A 20,679-nucleotide genomic window follows, 5' to 3' on the forward strand; every position below is an offset into this window, starting at 1 on the left:
ATCTTTCCCTTTACGCTAATTTTGATCTACAACAAGCTGATAAAGTGTACCTTTGTAAACAAAGATGAAACATTTACCTTTTTCTCTCTACATGATCCTTCCAGAATTTGGCTTATCCAGCTGGCTCCCCTGTGGGTTTGACGGCTTATTGAGACCAGATTACAACTAGTTATACTAATCATTGTTTTAATTTGTTCTCTTGTTGTTTTCAAATTATTTACGGCTTGTGCCTTTCTCTGCTGTACTTTATTAACATTACAGGTGTATTATTTACATCCTGTCTATTTTATGAGATTATTGTCTCTTGCATTACCCAATGTGTAACCAGGCCTCCAACAAAACTAATGATGGCTAAATGTCTTGAGGCAATCAATCACATATATAACTCTACGTAGAATAACTGTAAGAGTGCAACTGTAGCTATGGGAAGAAGAAACAAGAGAAAACATTTCCTGGATCATAACAGACTAGTAGAACAGGCAATCCAGAGAATTTTAGATTATCAACAGGGCCTAATCCAAAAAACTTAGCACATTGAGTGGCCTATCAACAGAATCCTCACCTGATCTAGGAATGAGCTTTCCTAGAGCCATGGGACAAAATTGGTCATGAAATGCCTCCCAAATGTTGGTCAAATTTATGACCAAGAAGAGGCACTGTGGACAAAGAATGTTGCCTGCCATTTCAGTAAACAAAGGATGTTGCAGGCTTAAAACCCCGAAAGTGCGCCCTGAGGGGAATTCAGGATGGAGAAACACAGGATACTGGCCCTATATATTTAAGATGCTTATCAAAGGAATGATTTACATAAGCCCAGACTCTTGCATCTTCCCATAAATAGAAAAGCACTAAAATCACTAACTTGAGATATTTTTGTGATTAGCAGTAATCTTTTGATGTTGAACTACATGTTGTTTTGTTTTTTGTTTTTTTTCCAACAAAAACTCCTACATATCCTGGCACCTCCCTTACCTCTTTGGAGTAGTTCCTCAGAGCTATCTGAGAGGCTGTATCCTGGGTTATAGTCCTTAGTAAGTTCATCGAATAAAACATAATTCTCAACTTTTAGGTTGTGCATTTTTTTTTCAGTTGACAATGGGAATGGGGATTAAAGAGAATAAACAGCCATCAGAGAGGGGTCTCCACGAAGCAAAGGTAATGAGGATGTTATTCCCTCAGCTTTGTACCTGGAACCAAGTGCATGAATGGGCTTTTAACAAGATAGAAAGTCATTTAAAAAATGTTAAGTCCGAAGTAACTCAGTATGGATATCCCCACCCCATATCTTAAACTTATGTTTTTGCCCCTCATGCCGTTAGTGTGATCAGATTTGCAGAGTGAGGTAAACTGCTCACTATAGTGGTGTTGAATCTAGAAGCTCCGTACCTGGGACAGCGCCAAAGCCAAACTCTCAAGGTCAGGTGGTCCTCCTCTGTGCTTACAACACGTGTTGTGAGGGCCAGATGGTGAAAAGCCAATCCATTCACTTAAAGACATTGTTTGAAAAGCTAAACAGACATTTTTTAAAGAGCCAAGGCTGCCGCAGGGAAGGTGACAGGCAGGTCTGGCTTTCCTGACGTGAGGAGTGTTCCCAGGAGCGGATCATGGGGCTCTGCTGCTCCCATCCCCACGCTGCCAAAACAGCCCACATGCCAAACAGATTAGGAAGTTCACATCCCTCTCCAAGCGCAGCCAGGGGCACAGCACCTTGCTCTAATCTTTTCCAGAATAAAGTTTTTTATGTAAAGAAAAAGTTGGCAAACAAAGCAAATTACTATATGGCTGTATAACCTGAAGGAATGAATCAGTAGCTCTTTGCTACAGATTTCTTTTTAATTACGTGTAAAAGAGGACTTATGTACTGTAGCCTAGAACTAAATGCTTTACAGTCACGGAACACCAATGATGTGGTTTATGTTCTAACCTGTTTTTTTTGTGTGTTTGGTGTAGGTTCTTTGGTTTTTGTCCCCAAAGGCCATGAGGAATTTGTCCCCAAAGGCCATGAGGAAGGGTAGCCCCAGGCAGCCACCCTACCTCAGGACAGGCTCTTTAGGAGAGTGACCAGCACTTTGATTTGGGGCTTCCCTTGCAATCAGTTGGGAGGGAAACCTGGAGGTTTCTTAAACAGGAGGGAGTCCTGTTTAAGAAAGTGTACCACAGAATGCCTTCATAGGACAAACTCATCTCACTAGATTTTTTTAGGGGGGGTAAAAAAAAATGTTCCTCAAATCCCTATCTAATCAATGTCAAGCATTTATTCAGCACTTGTATATAAAGCATTCTGCTAGCCACTGGGTAGAATCATGATAAAAACTATAATATATATGTTATATATATATATTGAGCTCTCACTACATGCTTCATGTGGTTTAACACAGTGCCCAGGAAGTACTTATCACAGCACAAGAGTCCTCTGAGGTAAATACTGATCTTATCCCCATTTTAAAGATGAAGAAACTGAGGCACTTGCCCAAAGTTAAGGAATTGTCCAAAGTCACAGAGGCAGTAAGTAGTGAAGCCTGGCTCCAGACCCCTGCTCTCCCCTTATACAGCACAGAGGTCATACAAACAGACCCAGTCAATCCCTTTAAGAGAGGGCAGAAAGAAAGCTGCCTGGTGTGTGTGTGGGAAGTGTGAGTGTGTGTGCGGGCGTGAAGTGTGAGAGAGGGAGGGGGAGAGAGAGAGGAATTGAGAGAGTTGGACTGTGCTTAAAACCACAGTTCCTGTAGACAAGACCACGCAGACCTTCTGGAAGGGAGACAGCCAGGCAGGGAGTGGAGTGTGTATCCATTTCCTAGGGTGGCCATAACAAAGTACCGTACACTGGGTACCTTAACACAACAGAAATCGATTCTTTCACAGTTCGGAAGGCCAAAATTAAGGTGTTGTCATGGCTGGCCTCCCTCTGAGGCTCTGGATAGAATCCCTCCTTTCCTCTTCCGAGCTTCTGGTGGCAGCCGTCAATCCTTGCCTTCCTTGGCTTGGAGCTGTATCACTCCAGTCTCTGCCTCTGTCTTTAAATGGCATTCTTCTCTCTGTATCTTCACATGACCTTCTTATAAGGACATCAGTCATTGGATTTAGGGCGCATGTTAACCCAGTATAGCCTTATCTTAACTTGATTACATTTGCAAAGGCTCTATTTCCAAGTAAGGTCATAATCACAGGTACAGGGGGTTAAGACTTCAATGTATCTTTTTTTTTCTTTCTTTTTTTTTTTGTGGTACGCGGGCCTTTCACTGTTGTGGCCTCTCCCGTTGCGGAGCACAGGCTCCGGACGTGCAGGCTCAGCGGCCATGGCTCACGGGCCCAGCCGCTCCGCGGCATGTGGGATCCCCCCGGACCGGGGCACGAACCCGTGTCCCCTGCCTCGGCAGGCGGACTCTCAACCACTGCGCCACCAGGGAAGCCCAATGTATCTTTTTTGAGGACACAACAATCCACAACAGTATGGAAGTGACGATCATCTGAGACTCTGAAAGGAGTCCCTGGATGCACTCTTTCAGGCAGGGTTTAAGTGGGAGCTTGAGCCAGTGCAGCACAGGAGGGGGAATCTCCAGGAGAACTAGGCTGGAGACAACTGGGGAGAGAGAGGGCGAGGACACTCAGGAAGACAGGTGAGCAGCCAGGCTGGGGAGATTAGCAAGTTAAGAGCGGGCATACTTGGAGTGGAGGTTACCATGGTGGATGGGGCCAGATTAAAGAAGGTCTCTTAAGGGACTTTATTCCAGAGCCATGGGTCTCAAACTTGAGCTGGAACAGAATCTCCTGGAGGGCTTGCTAAATAAGACACAGTGTGATGGCTCCACCCCAAGTTTTGATTCAGTAAACCTGGGCTGGGGCCTGAGACCCTGCATTTTCACAAGTTCTAGGGGATGCTGATGCTGCTACTGCTCGTCCTGGGACCACACTTTGAGAACTTCTCTCTAGACACTGAGTGGAACCACTGAAGTTCGGGGGGGGACAGGAAGTAACAAGTAGCTCCAGTGACTGTCACTAGAAGACAGATGAGGAGATTAAGGACATGACAATTAATTCTCTCCAAAGGTTTGAGGGTATCATGAAACTAAATGAAACGGAGGAATGTTATCTCAAAGTTTGGTCCACCTGGAGTCTTTGGCAAATCAGGTCATGATGATTTAGGAAGTTCATGGGACAGATCGACCCTCTGCTTCAGGGGGTGCAGCTGATAAAACCCCGTGGCAACATGGCACGTGCTGTTTTTCAAGCAGGAATATGTGGAGAAGGCAGTCTGGATTTAAATCATTTTTGAAGAAAATTCACTCCTTCCTTCCTGCTACACGGATAACGACTTGGCCATGTAATGCCATTTATATCCAGGAAGTTAAAAATTACATGTTCTAATAGCAACTCTCCTAAGCCATGTCTCATTTTCAGTAAAAAGCTATTTTCTGTAAAACACAAAGCTTTTGTTTTCACGTCAGTAGATCAGAGATGTCTCCTCTAGCACGTGTCCGACTATCTTCATATTAGATACTATACAACACTTGCTTGCTTGTTTAAAGTCAAGTCATTGAAATACTGGGTGTGAGTACTGGACATAAAACTGAGGAACTTGATAAGGGATGGAGAATAGGTATTTATTATTCTAAGAGCACATTTTAAAAACCTAACACCCCCTTTAAACTCACTCAAAAAACACAACAAAAACCTAGGGCAAATGTAAGAGCAGGGACGGTACCCAGAGAAATCTTGCTGTCGGATGCCCCAGGGGTCACGAAAACACCGCGACTCTGGGAATTTCCAAAGATAAGACTCTGCCCAAAGCTCATCTACAGAAAGAAAACCTTTGGGAATTCCCTGGCAGTCCAGTGTAACCACTGGACTCTGTGCTTCCACTGCAAGGGGTGTGGGTTTGACCCCTGGTTGGGGAACTAAGATTCCACATGCCCTGCAGTGCAAAAAAAAAAAAAAAAAAGAAAAAGAAAAAGAAAGTCCTATGCTTTGGGGGGAGCCTGTCTCTTGCTTTTTCTCTCTGCCACTGGTTCCTAGGCATGGTTCCTTCATGTGACCTTAGAGCCGGTGGTGACAGCCTTAAACTTCATGTTTCCACATTGAGGGGGTGGGCAGTGGGGACAGACCAGCTGTCAAGAGCTCGAATGGTGATGCTAATCTCCCCTCGGGCACACAGTGGGCCTCACTGGCCTAACAGACTCAGCTTCTAAATGTCCCCTCCAGCCTTCACATTTGGTAAGAAAACATAAATGTCATGCCATTCCAGGAAAAGCAAACTTCTTCATTTTATAAGGTTAGCTTTATGAGTCAGGCTTAGCTGGAGACAAGTAAACAACTCATCTGTGGACAAAAATTGCTATGCTGCTCTTATGTTCTGGACAGAGAGAACATCAGCATATTACATTAGACCCTGGAATTATCTCATTGCATTTTCCTTCTCTCGGGCAATGCCAGATAAGGCGATTGCAGTTTACGGAACAAAAGTCAATGACCTCCAGATCAGGCCCCATCCTGTGGGGTCCAAGGAGATCTTTGCACTGGACACTTCATTAGGCTAAGGAGTAGTGGAGAGAAAGAGACAGAATACTGCGTGTTAATCTGTTTGGCCAACTCTGAGTACGAGTTCTTGACCCTTCTTCCAAAGGAGCCAGGGTAGAAGTGGCCAGAGGCAGTGTTCCCCTCCGCTTCCCCTCTAGCTCAAGGTGAGGCTCAGAAAATTAGAAAAGGCTGGTTGTAAGAGATTTGAGGTATTCGATCTCCCTCCTCCTGTAGGAGGGCTGGGAATGGGTCGGGGCCTGGCCCGGCCTCCTGTTCCTGATGCCCAGTGGTCCCAGCACCCTTCCAGCTACCTTTGTTTTCATCTAATATTTAATATTTGTCTTTAGCAGGTCCCTATGCTAGGACAGTGGAGATAAAGAGAAGGGAGGCCTTCCATCCTGTGGAAGCAGACACACAGGCAGGGCAAGAGAACAAAGCAGCCTACAGTCAAGTACCAACACGGGGTGTGGAGGGTGAGCGTGTCTGGGGGTAAGGAGGTTACCAAGGCTGCAGAGATCAGCCAGGGTTGCCATCTCTTGGGTAGAGTCACATGTTCGGCAGTGTGGTAAATACTTGCATGAGCTCACAGCCCCCCGGAAGCTGAGTGTGGTAGGCTGAGTAATAGCCCCCAGAGATGTCCACATCCTAATCTCTGGAATCTGTGAACATGTTTACAAGGCAAAGGGGATTTGGCCAATATGATCGGGTTAAGGATCTTGAGTTGCACAGAGTATCCTGGATTATCCAGGTGGGCCCAGTGTACTTACATGGGTCCTTAGAAGGGAGAGTAACGTTATATTCGGGAGATGCTACCTGCTGGCTGTGAAGATGGAAGAAGAGCACAAGCCAAGGAGTGCGGACGGCCTTTAGAAGCTGGAAAAGGCAAGGGAAATGGATTCTCCCCTAGAATCTACTGAAAGAATGCAGCCCTTTCAACACCTTAATCTTAGCCCAGTGAGACCTATTTCAGACTCCTGACCTCCAGAATTGTAAGAGAATAAATTTGTGGGAGTTTTTTTTTTTTTTCCTACAAAGTCTGTGGTCATTTGTTACAGCAGCGACACTAATACAGATACAAAATGACCTGTGATCCTTCACATAGTGTTTCTGAACACTATTTCACATAGTGTTCTGTGTTGGCGCCTCCTCTTGGGGCCATCGTGGATTCATATACATCTCGTACACAGCTATGGTACAAGACTCTTTCATAACTCGACTTTACTGGCTAGAGGCATCTTGGGCGATCCTAAGAAGTAACCCAGAGTGGGGAACTGCTTTGGCTACTGTGGGACCAGCTCTGTGCAAACCTCTTCAACTGAGGAGCCGTCACAAAGGCAAATAAATACCACGGCTACAAAAGTGTGAATAAGTCTCTAGGGTGATTCATGCTGATGAATTGAGATCAAGGGTCAGGTTGGATCTGGGAGACTGTGTGTGTGCATGTGTGTGTGTATCTGTGTGTGGATTTAACATTCCTTGTCTCATTAAGATTAGTCATTTTAGGGCTATTGACATTCCGTTTGCAGCAGAACCACTGAGGCCGTTCAAGGAAGAGTGTGCAGCCAAGCCACACTCCTGATGGCTAAATTCACAACCCACCAACGGTGGCCTTTATTTGGGATCACTACTAAGGTTCCATGATCACACACACCCTTGGCTATGACTCCCCGTGTGGCAAGACAAGTGGAAATCCTGTGGGCTGGTAAAAAAAAAAAAAAGTTTGCGGTTCAAAAACAACTTCTTACAAGCTGGTTAAAACCATTAGCTCATCCACGTGCAGCTGGCTTGAGCGACGGCGGGACACGCGCCAGGAAGGCCAAGGCCTAAGTTTACCCTCAGGGCCAGTAGCCTTTCCCACCCTATGCTGGACCCAGACTCTGCAATCAGAGCCTGCAGACCAGGTGGGCGCCGCGGTGGGAGGTGGGCGGAGCCATTGGGGGCACCTGTGCCATTTCAGCAGTGGCAGTGCCTGGAAAGGAGGGCGGGCATGGGCCTCGATTCTGAGCTTTCAGGATTGCTATGTTTCATCCTGACGGCAGAGGGCGCTGAGGAGCGCCACCTGCATCCTGCCGATAGCCACCCCCAACTGTTCTTTCATGAGGGCTGTAAAAGCACTTAGGAGCCTTGCTAGCGTGAAAGCAGAGATTCTTTCACTTAAGGGTTTTATTATTTATCTTTCCCCTCCATATTCATTGCGGCCTTCTTCAGTCTCCAGTTTTCATTTCTATGGTCTGCTTGATGTATTGCTTTCCTATTGTGAACCATCACCTCTAAATTATTGACATTAATGGAGAGAAGTCTTCAAGGAGAGCAGTAATTAGATGAATTGTGCTGCATTAAAGTGCTTCATAGATTGAAAAGGGATAAAAGAAGAAGCTTTTTCTTAGCTGACTAGGCGCTCTCCCAGCTGCCTTGTGGCTCAGCAGACCGGCTCTGTTCAGCCTTCAGACACACCTGAGAGCACGGTGGTGGGGAACAGCAGCCCAGCCCACCGGCGCAGGGACGGCCGGATGCTCACCAGAAGTCAGCTGTTTTGCTCCCAAACTTACCCACGCCAGGGGTACTCGTTACCTAGCTGCATAATTAAATGTTCTGGTGAAGAGGAGGCACACAAAAAGATGTCATGTCCACAAAATCCAAGTTAAATGCACTAGAAAGGATTGATGAAATCAAGTCTCTAAAACTCTTGCTGGTAAATTGGTTATGGGTGAGTCATAGTTAGGCAAGAAAAGTCAGAAAAAGTAAAAGGAGAGGATCGTGAACCGTATTCTTTGCAAATGCTCCCTCCACCGTAAGTAAACAAAAATGGAAATCACAGATGCCCATTATGGGTGTGTCTTCTTGCTAGAAAGACTGCAAGGAGTGCCAATTAACGGCCTTCGCCCTACACAGAAAGACAGATGATAGTTTCATATTTACTGATTTTAATTTAAATTGAAGCAGTTAAGGTTTGGGCATAACTCCCTCCTGCCCCACCTTTGGTCAATTGTTTCAATTATTGATGTTTCCAACTACTGCTCCTGGCCTGGTCCTTGTGAGCAATCCCCAAGCAACGGCTGATTTCAAATGGGTTGCCTTTCTCCTGAAGTCTGTGCACACAAAGATCTAGCCAGTCTCTCTAAATACCAGGGAAGGGCTGGCCTCTCACCGGCTGCTCGGGGCAGGGGCCAGTTGTCGTAGGACTTACGATTGATCAGAGGATACTTGCCTCAGTGTAAGAGACAGTCCCAGATCGTCGGGAGCAGGGCTGATCTAGGATACCCTGGGTAGCATAGGAGCTCTCAACACCACCCCTCCACGCTCTGGGTCCTAAGGCATCAGAAAAATAGGAGCCTCCTGGTCGTGGAAGGGTAGTGTATGGTCAGGAAAGAGATGTCATCAGACAAGGGCAATGAGGGAACACAAGTCATGGTCTGTGATCTCTCCTTACAATTAGTAAACAAAACAAAACAAAACAATGCTCGCAAGCTCACTAGCTAGCTCTGGTTTCTTCTCAATATTTCCTTTCATTTACTACCACAGCTATTACTGCATTTTACCACTAGAAGGCAACAGTGTTCTTAAAATGAGGATTTGTTGCAGAACCGAAAATCACTTAGAATCAAGGAATTTCAGAGCTGGAAGAGGTCTTAAGAATCATTTGGTTCACTGGCTTTCAAAATGTTTTCAGCTGAAAGACATAGCAAGAACTGCATGCTTCATAATGACCCAGTTCATACATATATGTTTGCAACATTTTGAGGCACTACTTACCCTGTTCTTCTGCAATGCACTCTAAACAGTTTGTATTCCAAACTATTTAAAACAAAACAAACAAACAAAAAACTGCAACCACTAAATAGATTTCATAACCCAATAGTGTGCCATTAGTTTGAAAAACCCTGACTTGGTCCCGGCCTCTCATCTGTAATACAAAGGGATGCACTGACCCCGAGGATGGAGAAGGATGCTGTCAGCTACACTTCTCTTGCCCACCCAGCCACCTGCTAACTCCGGGTCAGTCCTAGAGGAATGACAGATATTGTCCAGCAACTCAGTGCTCACTCTAATAATGCACTGATTGGATAAAGAGTTTTGAGGGTCTATCATTTTCCACCTCTTGTCAATGCTACCACTGCTCTTGTAATTGAAGCAGAAATTCCTTGCATTGAAGGCTCCTTGCAGGTGGTGTCTGTTCTCCTCATTCAAGCAGTTTCAATCAATCAAGCAACTTCACTGAATTCCAAGAAGAAACTGAAACCACTTTAGTCTCTAGAGTCTTGGCCCTGAAAATCACTAAATTCTCTTCCTTGCCTCCTTGATGTTAAAATATTTATAATCACTTTGGGAGGAAATGTAAAGGTAAACCAGATGATCGAGGAAGGTACCTTTTCTTAGGGTCAATGTCCTGAATTCTTCTACTTCTTAACTCCTCATCCCTCTCAGGCATACCTGCCTCTAATTTATTGATTATCCCCCCCCAGCTTTTTTAGGCCAAAAAAGATCCCTTTAAAATTCAGGATTATATTATTACAGACAAAAATCGTAACTGAGCTCTCTGTGGATAAGACAGGAAGTTTTTCTTAACTCACTTGGATTTAGTTTATTTTATGAAAGATGCCAAGTATTTTATTTTTTCAATAAGGGGTTAACTAAATGCATGAAAATGCAAATTATTTTATTATTTAATTCTTTTTATGGTCTTAGAAGGAAGAAAAAAAAATTCCTGGGACCTGAAAAATTCCTGGTGCACTTTAGAAATCTGAGCTTGGTTTTCTGTAGGGAATCCTTCCCACTGATAACCAGGGAGGAAATATGCAGGGGGGCCCCTCTTTGGGCTCTGGGAGGTGGAGACTCCCTTACTTCGATAGAAAGTTCTCAAGCTCTTTTCCCTCACTTCTCTGTTGGGGTGGTAAACTGAACTTTTTCCTCCCTGACACAGCAAGATCTGTTAGAACAGGTGACAAGCACAGGTTGCCTTTTTTTAGGAAAAATTTTATTTCACCATTCAATACATCTAGACAAGCTGGGTGTAGGGTTAAGTCTTTGAAGAACCAAGGCCGAACTTCCAAATGGCTTTCTCACACCCTTAACACCACGTCTAGAACAGTCTTAAAGAAAAATCCTACAGCCACTCTTTAAAATTCTATTTACACTCTTTACTAAACTCTAGATTCCTTAAGGCTGAATCTACAGGCTTCGTGGAATATTGGAGGATTACTGGAAAAAGCATCGTCACTTTTGGGACAGACTAAGTGTAGTTCTGTAACTTTCTTAATCTTCTACTTGATGAAGAAAGCAACGTAGCTTCACAGACACAAAATGGTACCTACAGCCAGTGCCTTGAAATCAGCAACCGAACGAGCTCCCACGTTCTTATTCACTCCGTTCACAAAGAAAACAGCCCTGGTTCACTCACTCCCATTAGATTAAAGCAGACGCCAGGATTACGAAGGTTCTTGCCCAGGCCAACGCGTAAACTGCAATATTATCCCGAAGCCCTTGCAAGATGCCCTGCAATTAACCAGGGAACGTCAGCGGTTCGGCCTGGGAACTGGCTTAGATTTTGGAAATCCCGCCCAGAACTAATGCTCGGTGACCACCCCATAGCAACCAACTCTGGGTAGTCGCAGAAAAGATCAAGCCTTGCCTTTTGGGCCTGTTCCTCAGTTTCCCCATGCACCCCTTTCCCAGGTATGGGAGCTGCCCTGTAAAAAATCTTCATGGCCTCATAAATGCCAGAAAGAACGAGCCAGCTTTCTGCGGACTCCGCGCACTGACGGGCCTTTCCACGCCTAAACAGTTCGCGGCGCCGAGGAGCGAGCCGGGATCCCCGCAGGCGCCTGGCGCATCACAGTCTCCCTAGCGGATCCGCCGCCGGGCGCACAGGCGCGCGTACCCAGGCGTCACCACCCACGCAGCTCGCGGCCGGTCCCCGCGCGCACCCACTGTGTCGCTCTGGTACTCACCCACGCGCGGCCCTCCTGCACCTCAGCCAGCACTCGAAGGACGCTGGGCGAGCTCGCGCGGAAGTTGAAGAAGTGCAGCGCCGCGCGCGCCGCCTGCGACAGGAGCCCGCGCGGGAGCTCCGCGTCCTGACGCCACCCGGAGTGCTCGGGCTCCCCGGACCCCGCGGGCGCCGCCGCCGCCCCCTGGAGGGCGAGCAGCAGGAGCAGCGCGAGCAGCGGGGCGGCGGGGTACCGGTCCCCCGGTCGGGGCGCGGGAAGCGGTTGCCGGCGGAGCTGCATGGGCGCGGGCTGGCGCGACGCTCGACGGGTCGGGGCTTCGAGCGGGCTGCGCCGGCGCTCGAGTCAATAAAGCCGCGCGGGCCCCTCCCCTCCGCCCCCGGGGCGGCCGGCTGGAAGGAGTCCGGGCCCCGCTCGGCCGCACCCTCTCGGCGCTTCCCGCAGCCCATGGGCCCCTCCGCCCCGCCCCACTCCGCTTGGGCTCCCGCTGCCCCGGCTCCGTACGCGGCGGCGCCTCCGCGGCGCGGGGCCCTGCTATCTGGCTGGGGCCGCGCGGGCAGGGGGACGAGGGGAGCAGTGGAGACTCCTCCCCCAAGGGAGAGTGGTCGGGTTGGCGCCACCCCGCGCCCCCAACCCAGCTTGGGCACCTGGTTTCTCTCCCCGGAGGCTGCTGTGAGTTCGAAGCCCTTAGGGTTTCAGAGCAAACCTGCTTCAGTTCTCCAAGGCTTGGAGCTCATTTCCCAGAAGATGAAATTGGAAACAGGTGGAGAAGGGGGCGGGACGAAGCCGGCATTGTTGGGGGTCCTTATAGCACAATGACCTTGGAAGTGGGACAGGTCGCCAGAGAACTGGGGCTGGAGAGGAGGCTGCCGTGGTCAGCAGGGCAGAGCCAGATAAGGCCCCAGAGGCCCCAGTGGACTTAGAAACATTGATAACCCTGGTGCGGCACAGATGGGCGTGGAAGCCAGATTCCAGGGAAGTGAGGCATGGATTGGGCTGTAGGGCAGTGGAAGCAGTGAGGGTTGACGACTCTTTTTAGACACGTGGCAGTGAAGGGGTGAGATGGCCATTGTTTTTAGGCCACAGAGAGAAAGCCCAGGAGAACCAGGAAGTAGATGGACTCCCCTCATCCTTTTTCCCACCTCTCTTTATTTTGTTCAGGGGTCCACCTCTCCCCAACACCCGCTGACCCCAGCCCCACTGTGGAGCTAAAGGAAGTCCCTTCTCCTTGCCAGTGACTGGTTGAGGCCCCGCATGTGCGATTCTGGATGAGATATGCCGGGGGAAACCTGGGTGGGGGGGTGATGCGATGGGGTCACCATCTCTGAAAACATCCTCCCTCCCCCACTTCTTCCTCTGGATATTGTCCATCTCTTGTCTGTCTTTTCTTCTACAGAAATTTATGGAACACATACTCTGCTAGGCCCTGGGGGAGGTGAAGAGAGGGTAATCAGATAAGCATCTCCGTACTCCTGGAGCACACCTTCTGGGCAAGGGGAGCCCAGACAATCAGAGAGGCAAAGGAATGAACCCTATGTTGGTTGCAGTTACATGCTGGAGAAAACTTAAGCCTGAAAGGGGATGGCGAGTTGGTTGTAATTTTAAATAGTGTGAACAAGGCAGGCCTCACTGGGAAGGTGATACTTAGGACCTGAAGGAGATGAGGGAGCCAGATGGACATGTATGGGAAGAGCACTGTAGGTGGAGGGAACAGCAAGTGCAGAGGCCCTGAGGCAGGAGTCCACCGGCATGTTTGAAGAAGAGCAAGCAAGTGCAGCTGGAGGGAGAGGACAAGGAGGAAAGTATCAGGATGCGAAGTCTGAGGGATAATGGAGAGGGGGCCGAGCACGCAGGACTTGGTAGGCCCTTGTTGTGTCTGGGTGTGCCGTGTGGAAGTATACCCCCCTTTTTTTTTTTTTTTTTGCGGTACGTGGGCCTCTCACTGCTGTGGCCTCTCCCGTTGCGGAGCACAGGCTCCAGACGCGCAGGCTCAGCGGCCATGGCTCACAGGCCCAGCCGCTCCGCGGCATGTGGGATCCTCCTGGACCGGGGCACGAACCCGTGTCCCCTGCATCAGCAGGTGGACTCCGTATGCTCCTATCTTGCTAACAGCCTGGGGATGAAGCCCATCTGAAGAATGGCTGAGCAGAGAGAGGGGAGGAGACCGGGTTCCTGATGACATTGTTGAGCACCCAAATCAGCTGATCCTGGAGCTTATTTATTATGTTCCTTGAAGCTGGAGGTTCTGTTTCTTGCCTTCAGAGGCAGCCTAATGCAGATAATTATCTTCCCAGACCTCAGTCATCTTTCCCTCCAAGGGGTAATAGTAGTAGGTTTCTTGAGAATTATCACCTCTAGGTCTTATAAAGACTAAGTATTCCTTACTTTATTTCAGTGTTTCAGCCCCAGTGGGTGTTGGGCTGCTTTCAGCTGCAAACAACAGGAAAACTGATTAACGTTGTGGACTCTGCAGTGGTGTGGAGTGGGAGGTCTCGGGGATGGTTTGAAGGGTTCAGGCTCTCTCCGTCCTTCTACACAGCTCTCCTCAGCTGTTTGGCTTTTTGTCCATAGACTGACCAGTAGTTCCATAATTATAGAATGGCTGTCACAGCTCCAGACACCACATCGTCACATGCTGCAACCAAAGGCAGGTAGCACAGAGTAGGCTGCCAGGGTAGCAAGAGAGCTCTACATCGTGCACCTGTTTTGGTTTTTGTTTTGTTTTTTCATCAGAGAAGAAAAAATTTTTTTTCTGGAACCTCTTCCCCCCACCTTTCTCCTCACCCGACCTTCTGATACATCTCGTTGGCCAGAACTGGGTCACACTAGCAAACCCTAGCTGCAAGGGAGCCTGGAAAAGCAAGCATCTGCCTTTTTTCAGCCTGTATCATAGTGGTCTGGTCTATAAGTTAGGATTTAGGCTTGGCCACATAGGACGAAGAAAACAAATGACATTGGCTTAAACAGGAGAGAAACTTCTCTCTCACATAAAAGAAGTTGTAGGCAATCTGTGGTTAGTTTTGGCAGGTCCATGACATTGTTAGGGGCCCAGGGTTTTTCCAGATCTTTGCTCCCACATCTGAGGGTGTGCCCCCATCCTCAGAGTACAGGACAAGCTCTAGCCATCAGCAAGAGTGCCCTTTTACAGGCTTCTGAGAAGTCCTATAGGGCACTTCTGCTTATATCTCATTGGCAAGAACTCAGTCATAGCCTTAGTTGAAAAGGAGGCTGGGAAATGTAGCCTTGTTTTGGAGAAGTTGCATGCCAGAATAAAAAAAAAAAAGAAAAACCAGGATTTTGTTAACTAAGGGAGAAGACTTTGTTTTACATTGCCTTTAGAGCCTGCTCCTGGGACATCCAAGGATTATGTGAGAGTGGTTTATGAAGGAAACACTCCCAGGAGAAAGCAGTAAGGACCTAGAAAAAGGGTAGCAAGCAAGGATCTCAGACAGTTACAAGAAGGGTAACTTCACCTGGTCAGCAGAGGAGCTCCGGAATATGAATTCCTCCCCCCGCAGGGGATCTGGGCTTCCATATCTATGCCTGTGGGTTATTGGCTAAGGGCCACTCTGGTTAACATAATCCAGGCACTCAGGTCCTCTATGTGGGTACAAAGGGGCAGCCGTACAGGACAGCCCTCCTGAGAAGTGTCGCGGGTACCTCAGATTGGAAGCAAAACCACACTCAGTGGTAGGGGAAGAATCAGGGAAAGGGATGCTGGGGATCTGGGCAGAGCCCCAGCGGGGTCCCTGCAGGGAGAGTGGATAGAAGCAGGCAAGTAGGAATCTGTCACCGAGGCCAGGAGGGGAGCGTGGGAATGGCTGATGGCAGTGTCAGTGCTTATGAGATGGTGAGTCACGGAGAGTCACATGGAAGACACAAGAAGAAAGACAGACACAGAAAGGGCCAGGGGAACAAGTGTGGCTGCCTGAGTGCAGAGGACCCTTCTGAGGCCAGCTGTTTTTAATAGTGGTAATGACTACACTTGGGGCAGATTGAGTTTGATCGGAAACACACATTTTAAAAGCTTTTAATTAACAGCATTCATTTTATTAACAGATTTTCTGGAACACAGGAGAACACTTCCTTCCTTGAGAACTGTGTTTGTCCTTTGTCCATTTATCTGTGGGGTTGTTGGATTTCTAATTGATTTGTAGAAGTTCTTTAAATACTAAGGAAATCAGGCCTAGGTCATAGGTATCACTAATCTTTTTTTTCTCAGTTCCTACACACAGTGTGTGTGTGTGTGTGTGTGTGTGTGTGTGTGTATTGTTCCTCCTTGTCAGATAGCGTGTGCACGGGCGATGCTGTTAACTGCACACCATGTTCTCCAAAGGGCCTGTCCTCTTGGGTCACATGTACCACCTCCCACCCCCCTCTTTCCTTCTTGGCATTGCAGGAGGACTGCCCTACAGGCAGGGCGGAAAGTCTTAGTCAGCAGGGTCTGGCCGCCCCCGCCAAGAGTGTCCCATATGTCATTTCCTAGTTCCTTAGCCATTGCTCAAGTGATTGTGAGCATTTTTTTTTTTTTTTTTTTTTTGCGGTACGCGGGCCTCTCACTGTTGTGGCCTCTCCCGTTGCGGAGCACAGGCTCTGGACGCACAGGCTCAGCGGCCATGGCTTACGGGCCCAGCCGCTCCGTGGCATGTGGGATCCCCCCGGACCGGGGCACGACCCTGTGTCCCCTGCATCGGCAGGCGGACTCTCAACCACTGCGCCACCAGGGAAGCCCGATTGTGAGCATATTTATAGGGAGAATTTAAGAAATATAAAAAAATATAGTGACTTTTAATCACATGAAAAGATTCAGAACAGAGAGTGAGAGGAAATTGATACAACATTTTCTCAGGCTATTTGCAATATCTATCAAAATTAGCAATGCATATACCTTTTGACTCAGCAATTCTACCTCTATAGTTTATAGAAATGATACATTCACACATGTACACAGATGCATGAGAATGTTCCTCTCTGTATGTGGATTGTAAATTCCTCAAATATCTCATTTTCTGCTCTCCATCCCTAGAACAGTGCCTGGCACATCTTGGGCATCAATACAAACTTTAGGAAAGAATGAAGAGTAAGAGGCTGGAAAAAAATCTAAGTCCCACGGCTGAAAAATTACGGTACTTCCTCTAGCGGGATACTGTACAGCTATTAAGGAGTGAGATCCAGGCGTGCAGATACTGAACTATCTCTAAGGTATAATGTTAACAGACAGCAAGGTGTAGAGTAGGGCAAATTGTGCACTACTGTTTAAAAAGAAACAAATGACATACACATGTGAGTACACAGATAAATGTGGAAACATGCAAAGATGTCTGAAAAGGTTCATAAGAAATTAGCAATTATAAGATGGGGGACAGGGGTGTGAGAAACTTTACTATATATCCTTTTGCAGTATTTCTTTTTCTAACGTGCATTACCCATTCTAAATAACTACATAAATGGAAGGCTGTGTATGAATGCACTTCGTATCAGTTTCTTCGTCACCATTTCTACAGGGACGTTACAATTCTATCACTCAGCATAGTCAGAGCAAGCCTGGCCTCACCTAATACACACAGTTCAGGCTTGTCTTCCTGCCTCTGCACCTCACCCTTCCAACACCCTTCTTTTGCCTCAGGCCCAGTCATGTTTCCCCACATTAGAACGTGCAAGAGAGGAGCTGAAGAGCTATTTCATACTGTGGTAAACGGCTGCCATGGCTCACTGCCTTGCTTCTCTTAGGAGTATTGCCATTTTAATAGGGTCAAAGTCTTGAGCCCAAGAGACCTGAGCTCTGATTGAACAGACTGCAGGCACTGGCAGCTATTCAGTGTGCGAAGCAGAGGCATTCAGCAGCCCTGAGCATCCGCACCTGCCCCTTCCTGAGTAATAACAGGCCAGAGAGCTGAATGGGAGGGTTTCGAGAGGCACTGACTGTTGGCTCCCCTCCTCCAGGAAGGAGGGGCTGGGATGCGTCTTCCCTGGAGGTGGCTAAACACAGGCTTGCTGAAGTACCCTCACCAGCGGCCTGACGGGACTCGGTCATGATGTGCAGAGAAAGAGAGGCATGGTGACACGGCTGTCATGGCTATTCCCAGCCCTGCTGGCTTTGAGAGAGGATGGATGAGGACTCAGGGGCCAGTTCCATGACCTGTAGGCCCCATGTTCCTTATCCAAGCCCTGAGAATACACCTGAGAACAGGTGGAGTCAAGTGGGCATTCTGCTCATCTGAGGTTACAGAAGTTGGAAGAGTTGAAAAGTTTATTTCTGCACAGATCCAGCCCAGAGCACTGTCCAGATTCTCCACCCTGGGACCCCTTTGGACAACTCGGGGGGGTCTTGTAAATTAATTTTTGATGAAAGTTTCAGTTTTGATGAAAGTTTCAGTTTCAGTTTTGACCAGCAGTCTCTTGCGGACATATTTGTAAATATGTCATGTTTCTGTGAAAATGCGTTATCAAATAAAATGGGAGGAAAACACCTCTTCTAGCAGAGAAAAGCAAAAGAGCAAAAAAAAAAAAAAAAAAGCTGGGGCCTCCCAGCAGTGTCCCCCCTTCCTCTGGATGCTGCTGCTCTGATTTTCATCACTGCCTGCCCCTCTCCAATGCTGCTGAATACAACTCACTCCAGAGGCCCTGACTGGGCTCCCCCTCCACCCTTACACCCCTGGTCATTGTAGGGGGCTCAGGCATAGGCTCGGGACCTATTTGGGCAAGTGTTGGGCTGCACCCAACAGGCCAGCAAGCCTTGGAGTTCCCCAGTCATGAGACGGAAGAAAGAACCCAGATACAGCAACAGAGACATCAACAGTTTTATCAGATGGGGAAACTTACAAGTCTGAAGCAAAAGGTCCTGGAGTGACACCCCACTGTGTACAGTAGGCAAGACACCACTGCAATCTTCACTGCTCTGGGGAGAAGGAGGCTACCATTTACAGGGGGAATTAACATCAAGTTGGCTCATCAGTAACCAGGGAAACCAGTGCCTGGGACAGGAGGCAAGCATGTAGGCAGTTCCTGATTAAGCCCTATAATTAAGAGGACTGGTTGGTGATGTGAGTGAAGCAGGGACTGGTCGAGCAGGGGGAGTACAGAGAGCACGAGAACAGCCATCTTGAATGGCCTGACGGTACAGCGAGTGAGTCACGAGGAGCTGTTGGTGGTGTCTTGGAGAGAAGCTCTCACGCTCTTCTGAGACAGCATGTTCTTCCCTCCCTTGCTGGGACTCTGAGAGGAAGCCGTGGCCCCAGAAGTTGCTGGTGCCATCTTGCCATCCTCGGGAGAGTGGGCCTCAGGATGAAGGCAGAGATGAGGCACAGAAAGAAGCCAGGTCCTTGAGGATACTACTGACCTGCTGGCTCGCGACCTACCTGAAGCCTGCCCTATCCAGACCTTTCCATTATAGGAACCAATAGGCCCACTTTATTGTTTAAGCCAGCTGAAGCATGCTTTTGCTGCCCCAGTTGAAAAATTCCTAACGGATTGCTGAGGCAGGTACTACTGCAGGAACCAAAGAGCTATAAGGCTGCCCATGGGGGTCTGCTCATGCCAGGGACAGGGAACACCTCCGCTGCCTCTAACCTGAGAAGACCATATTGGTAGCTTCCACCAGCGTCAGGCTGAACCAGGTGGTGGAGGGACACCCTTCCCCCAACGACTCCCAGCCTGGCTGTGGACCTTCTCCAGCCACAGGGGCCAAGCCAGGCCGTGAGCCCAGATGAGAAGTGACCTGCCCAGGCTGGACGGCTGTCAGCTGCACTCGCTCAGGCTCTACTCTAAGAAGAGCAGATTCAGGAGGAGTGTGAGGGAGAAAAGACCCTGCTAGAGGAGAAGGAATCCCTAAGATAGAGACTGGAACCCGGGCCATGGCTCAGAGGAGGATCCAGGGTAGCACCACTGGGGTGGATGGGATCTCGCAAAGGCCCGAGTACCCTTATTGGCAAAATTTTCTCTCCCCGTGGAGGCTTGGAGAGCAAAGTCTATGTCAGTAACTAGAAAAAAACGAAGACGTCCCCTATTTGTACGTGAGTTTATGTGCCATTACACGTGATGTAATACCACAACTTCTCCTTTCTGGATACTGACGTTGGCACAGAACATCTCTAAGGACAGTCAGGAGCTGCTAACAGTGGAAGGGAGCTGGGGGCAGGAGGGGCTAACTCAAACTGTAACTCTTTTGGTTCCTTTCTGTTTTCCTTTGCAGATGGCACAGCGGCTCAGAGCTCAGACCTGGAGCCAGGCTGCCTTGTTTGAAGCGCAGCTGCACCCGTGTGAGCTGAGGCCAGCTGCTTCACCCCCGCCCCATGCCTTGGGGGTATATCCTCCCTCACAGAGTCGTTGGTGAGGCTCACGTGCCCTAATATCTACACATAAGTAAAGCACTTCACAGTAATGGCTATGATTGCGATTATTGTTATTAACTTTAAAAAGTTAGGTGTAAGCTTTTTTTTTTAACGCATTTATTTGGCTGTGCCGGGTCTTAGTTGCGGTGTGCAGGATTTTAGTTGCGGCATGTGGGCTCTTGGTGGCTGCATGCGGACCTAGTTCCCTGACCAGGGATCGAACCTGGGCCCCCTGAATTGGGAGCACAGGGTCTTAACCACTGGACTGCCAGGGAAGTCCCTGGGTGTTATCCTGAAAAGAATTCAATCAGCTGTGGATTTCTTTTCACAAATGATGAGAAGAGATAGTAGGGACTAAAAACTGCTGGGTCATTATATAAAATCTTAGCTATTACTTTTAGCCTTCTTTTTTTTTTTTTTCCTTTTTTTTTGCGGTACACGGGCCTCTCACTGTTGTGGCCTCACCCGTTGTGGAGCACAGGCTCCGGACGCGCAGGCTCAGCGGCCATGGCTCACGGGCCCAGCTGCTCTGCGGCATGTGGGATCCTCCCAGACCGGGGCACAAACCGGTGTCCCCTGCATCGGCAGGCGGACTCTCAACCACTGTGCCACCAGGGAAGCCCCACTTTTAGCCTTCTTAATCTCATCTTTTATTGGAGCTATTGGCAAGTCAGAAAATGTGACTCTCTATTGCTTTTTTATTCTTCACCGACCTAGGTGAAGGTTGGTGGAATTGGGAGATATGGATAATCAATCCTTGACTATTGAAAGCTGCTTAACCGTAGCTCAGGTGTGACGGAGGTGATCCTTATCTCCAAGCCGTGGAACTAGAAATGCTTGTGGAGAAAAGCATTGTGCAGCTCACCTGGTTCTTTGGGTTTGCATCTAGC

General features: G+C 48.4%; 1 protein-coding gene across 1 annotated transcript in view; it reads right to left on the reverse strand.

Moving 5' to 3' along the window:
- RARRES1 (retinoic acid receptor responder 1) overlaps positions 1–11,798 on the reverse strand; it is a 41,732-nt gene extending 29,934 nt beyond the window's left edge. Inside the window, exon 1 of the mRNA XM_060099994.1 lies at positions 11,463–11,798. Coding sequence (XP_059955977.1) covers positions 11,463–11,741 — 279 coding nt within the window. The 5' untranslated portion in view covers positions 11,742–11,798. The remainder of the gene's footprint in view (positions 1–11,462) is intronic.
- Between the last annotated feature and the right edge of the window lie 8,881 nt (positions 11,799–20,679).

Source organism: Mesoplodon densirostris, chromosome 5, assembly GCF_025265405.1.
Source record: "Mesoplodon densirostris isolate mMesDen1 chromosome 5, mMesDen1 primary haplotype, whole genome shotgun sequence".
Classification (NCBI taxonomy): Eukaryota; Metazoa; Chordata; class Mammalia; order Artiodactyla; family Ziphiidae; genus Mesoplodon; species Mesoplodon densirostris.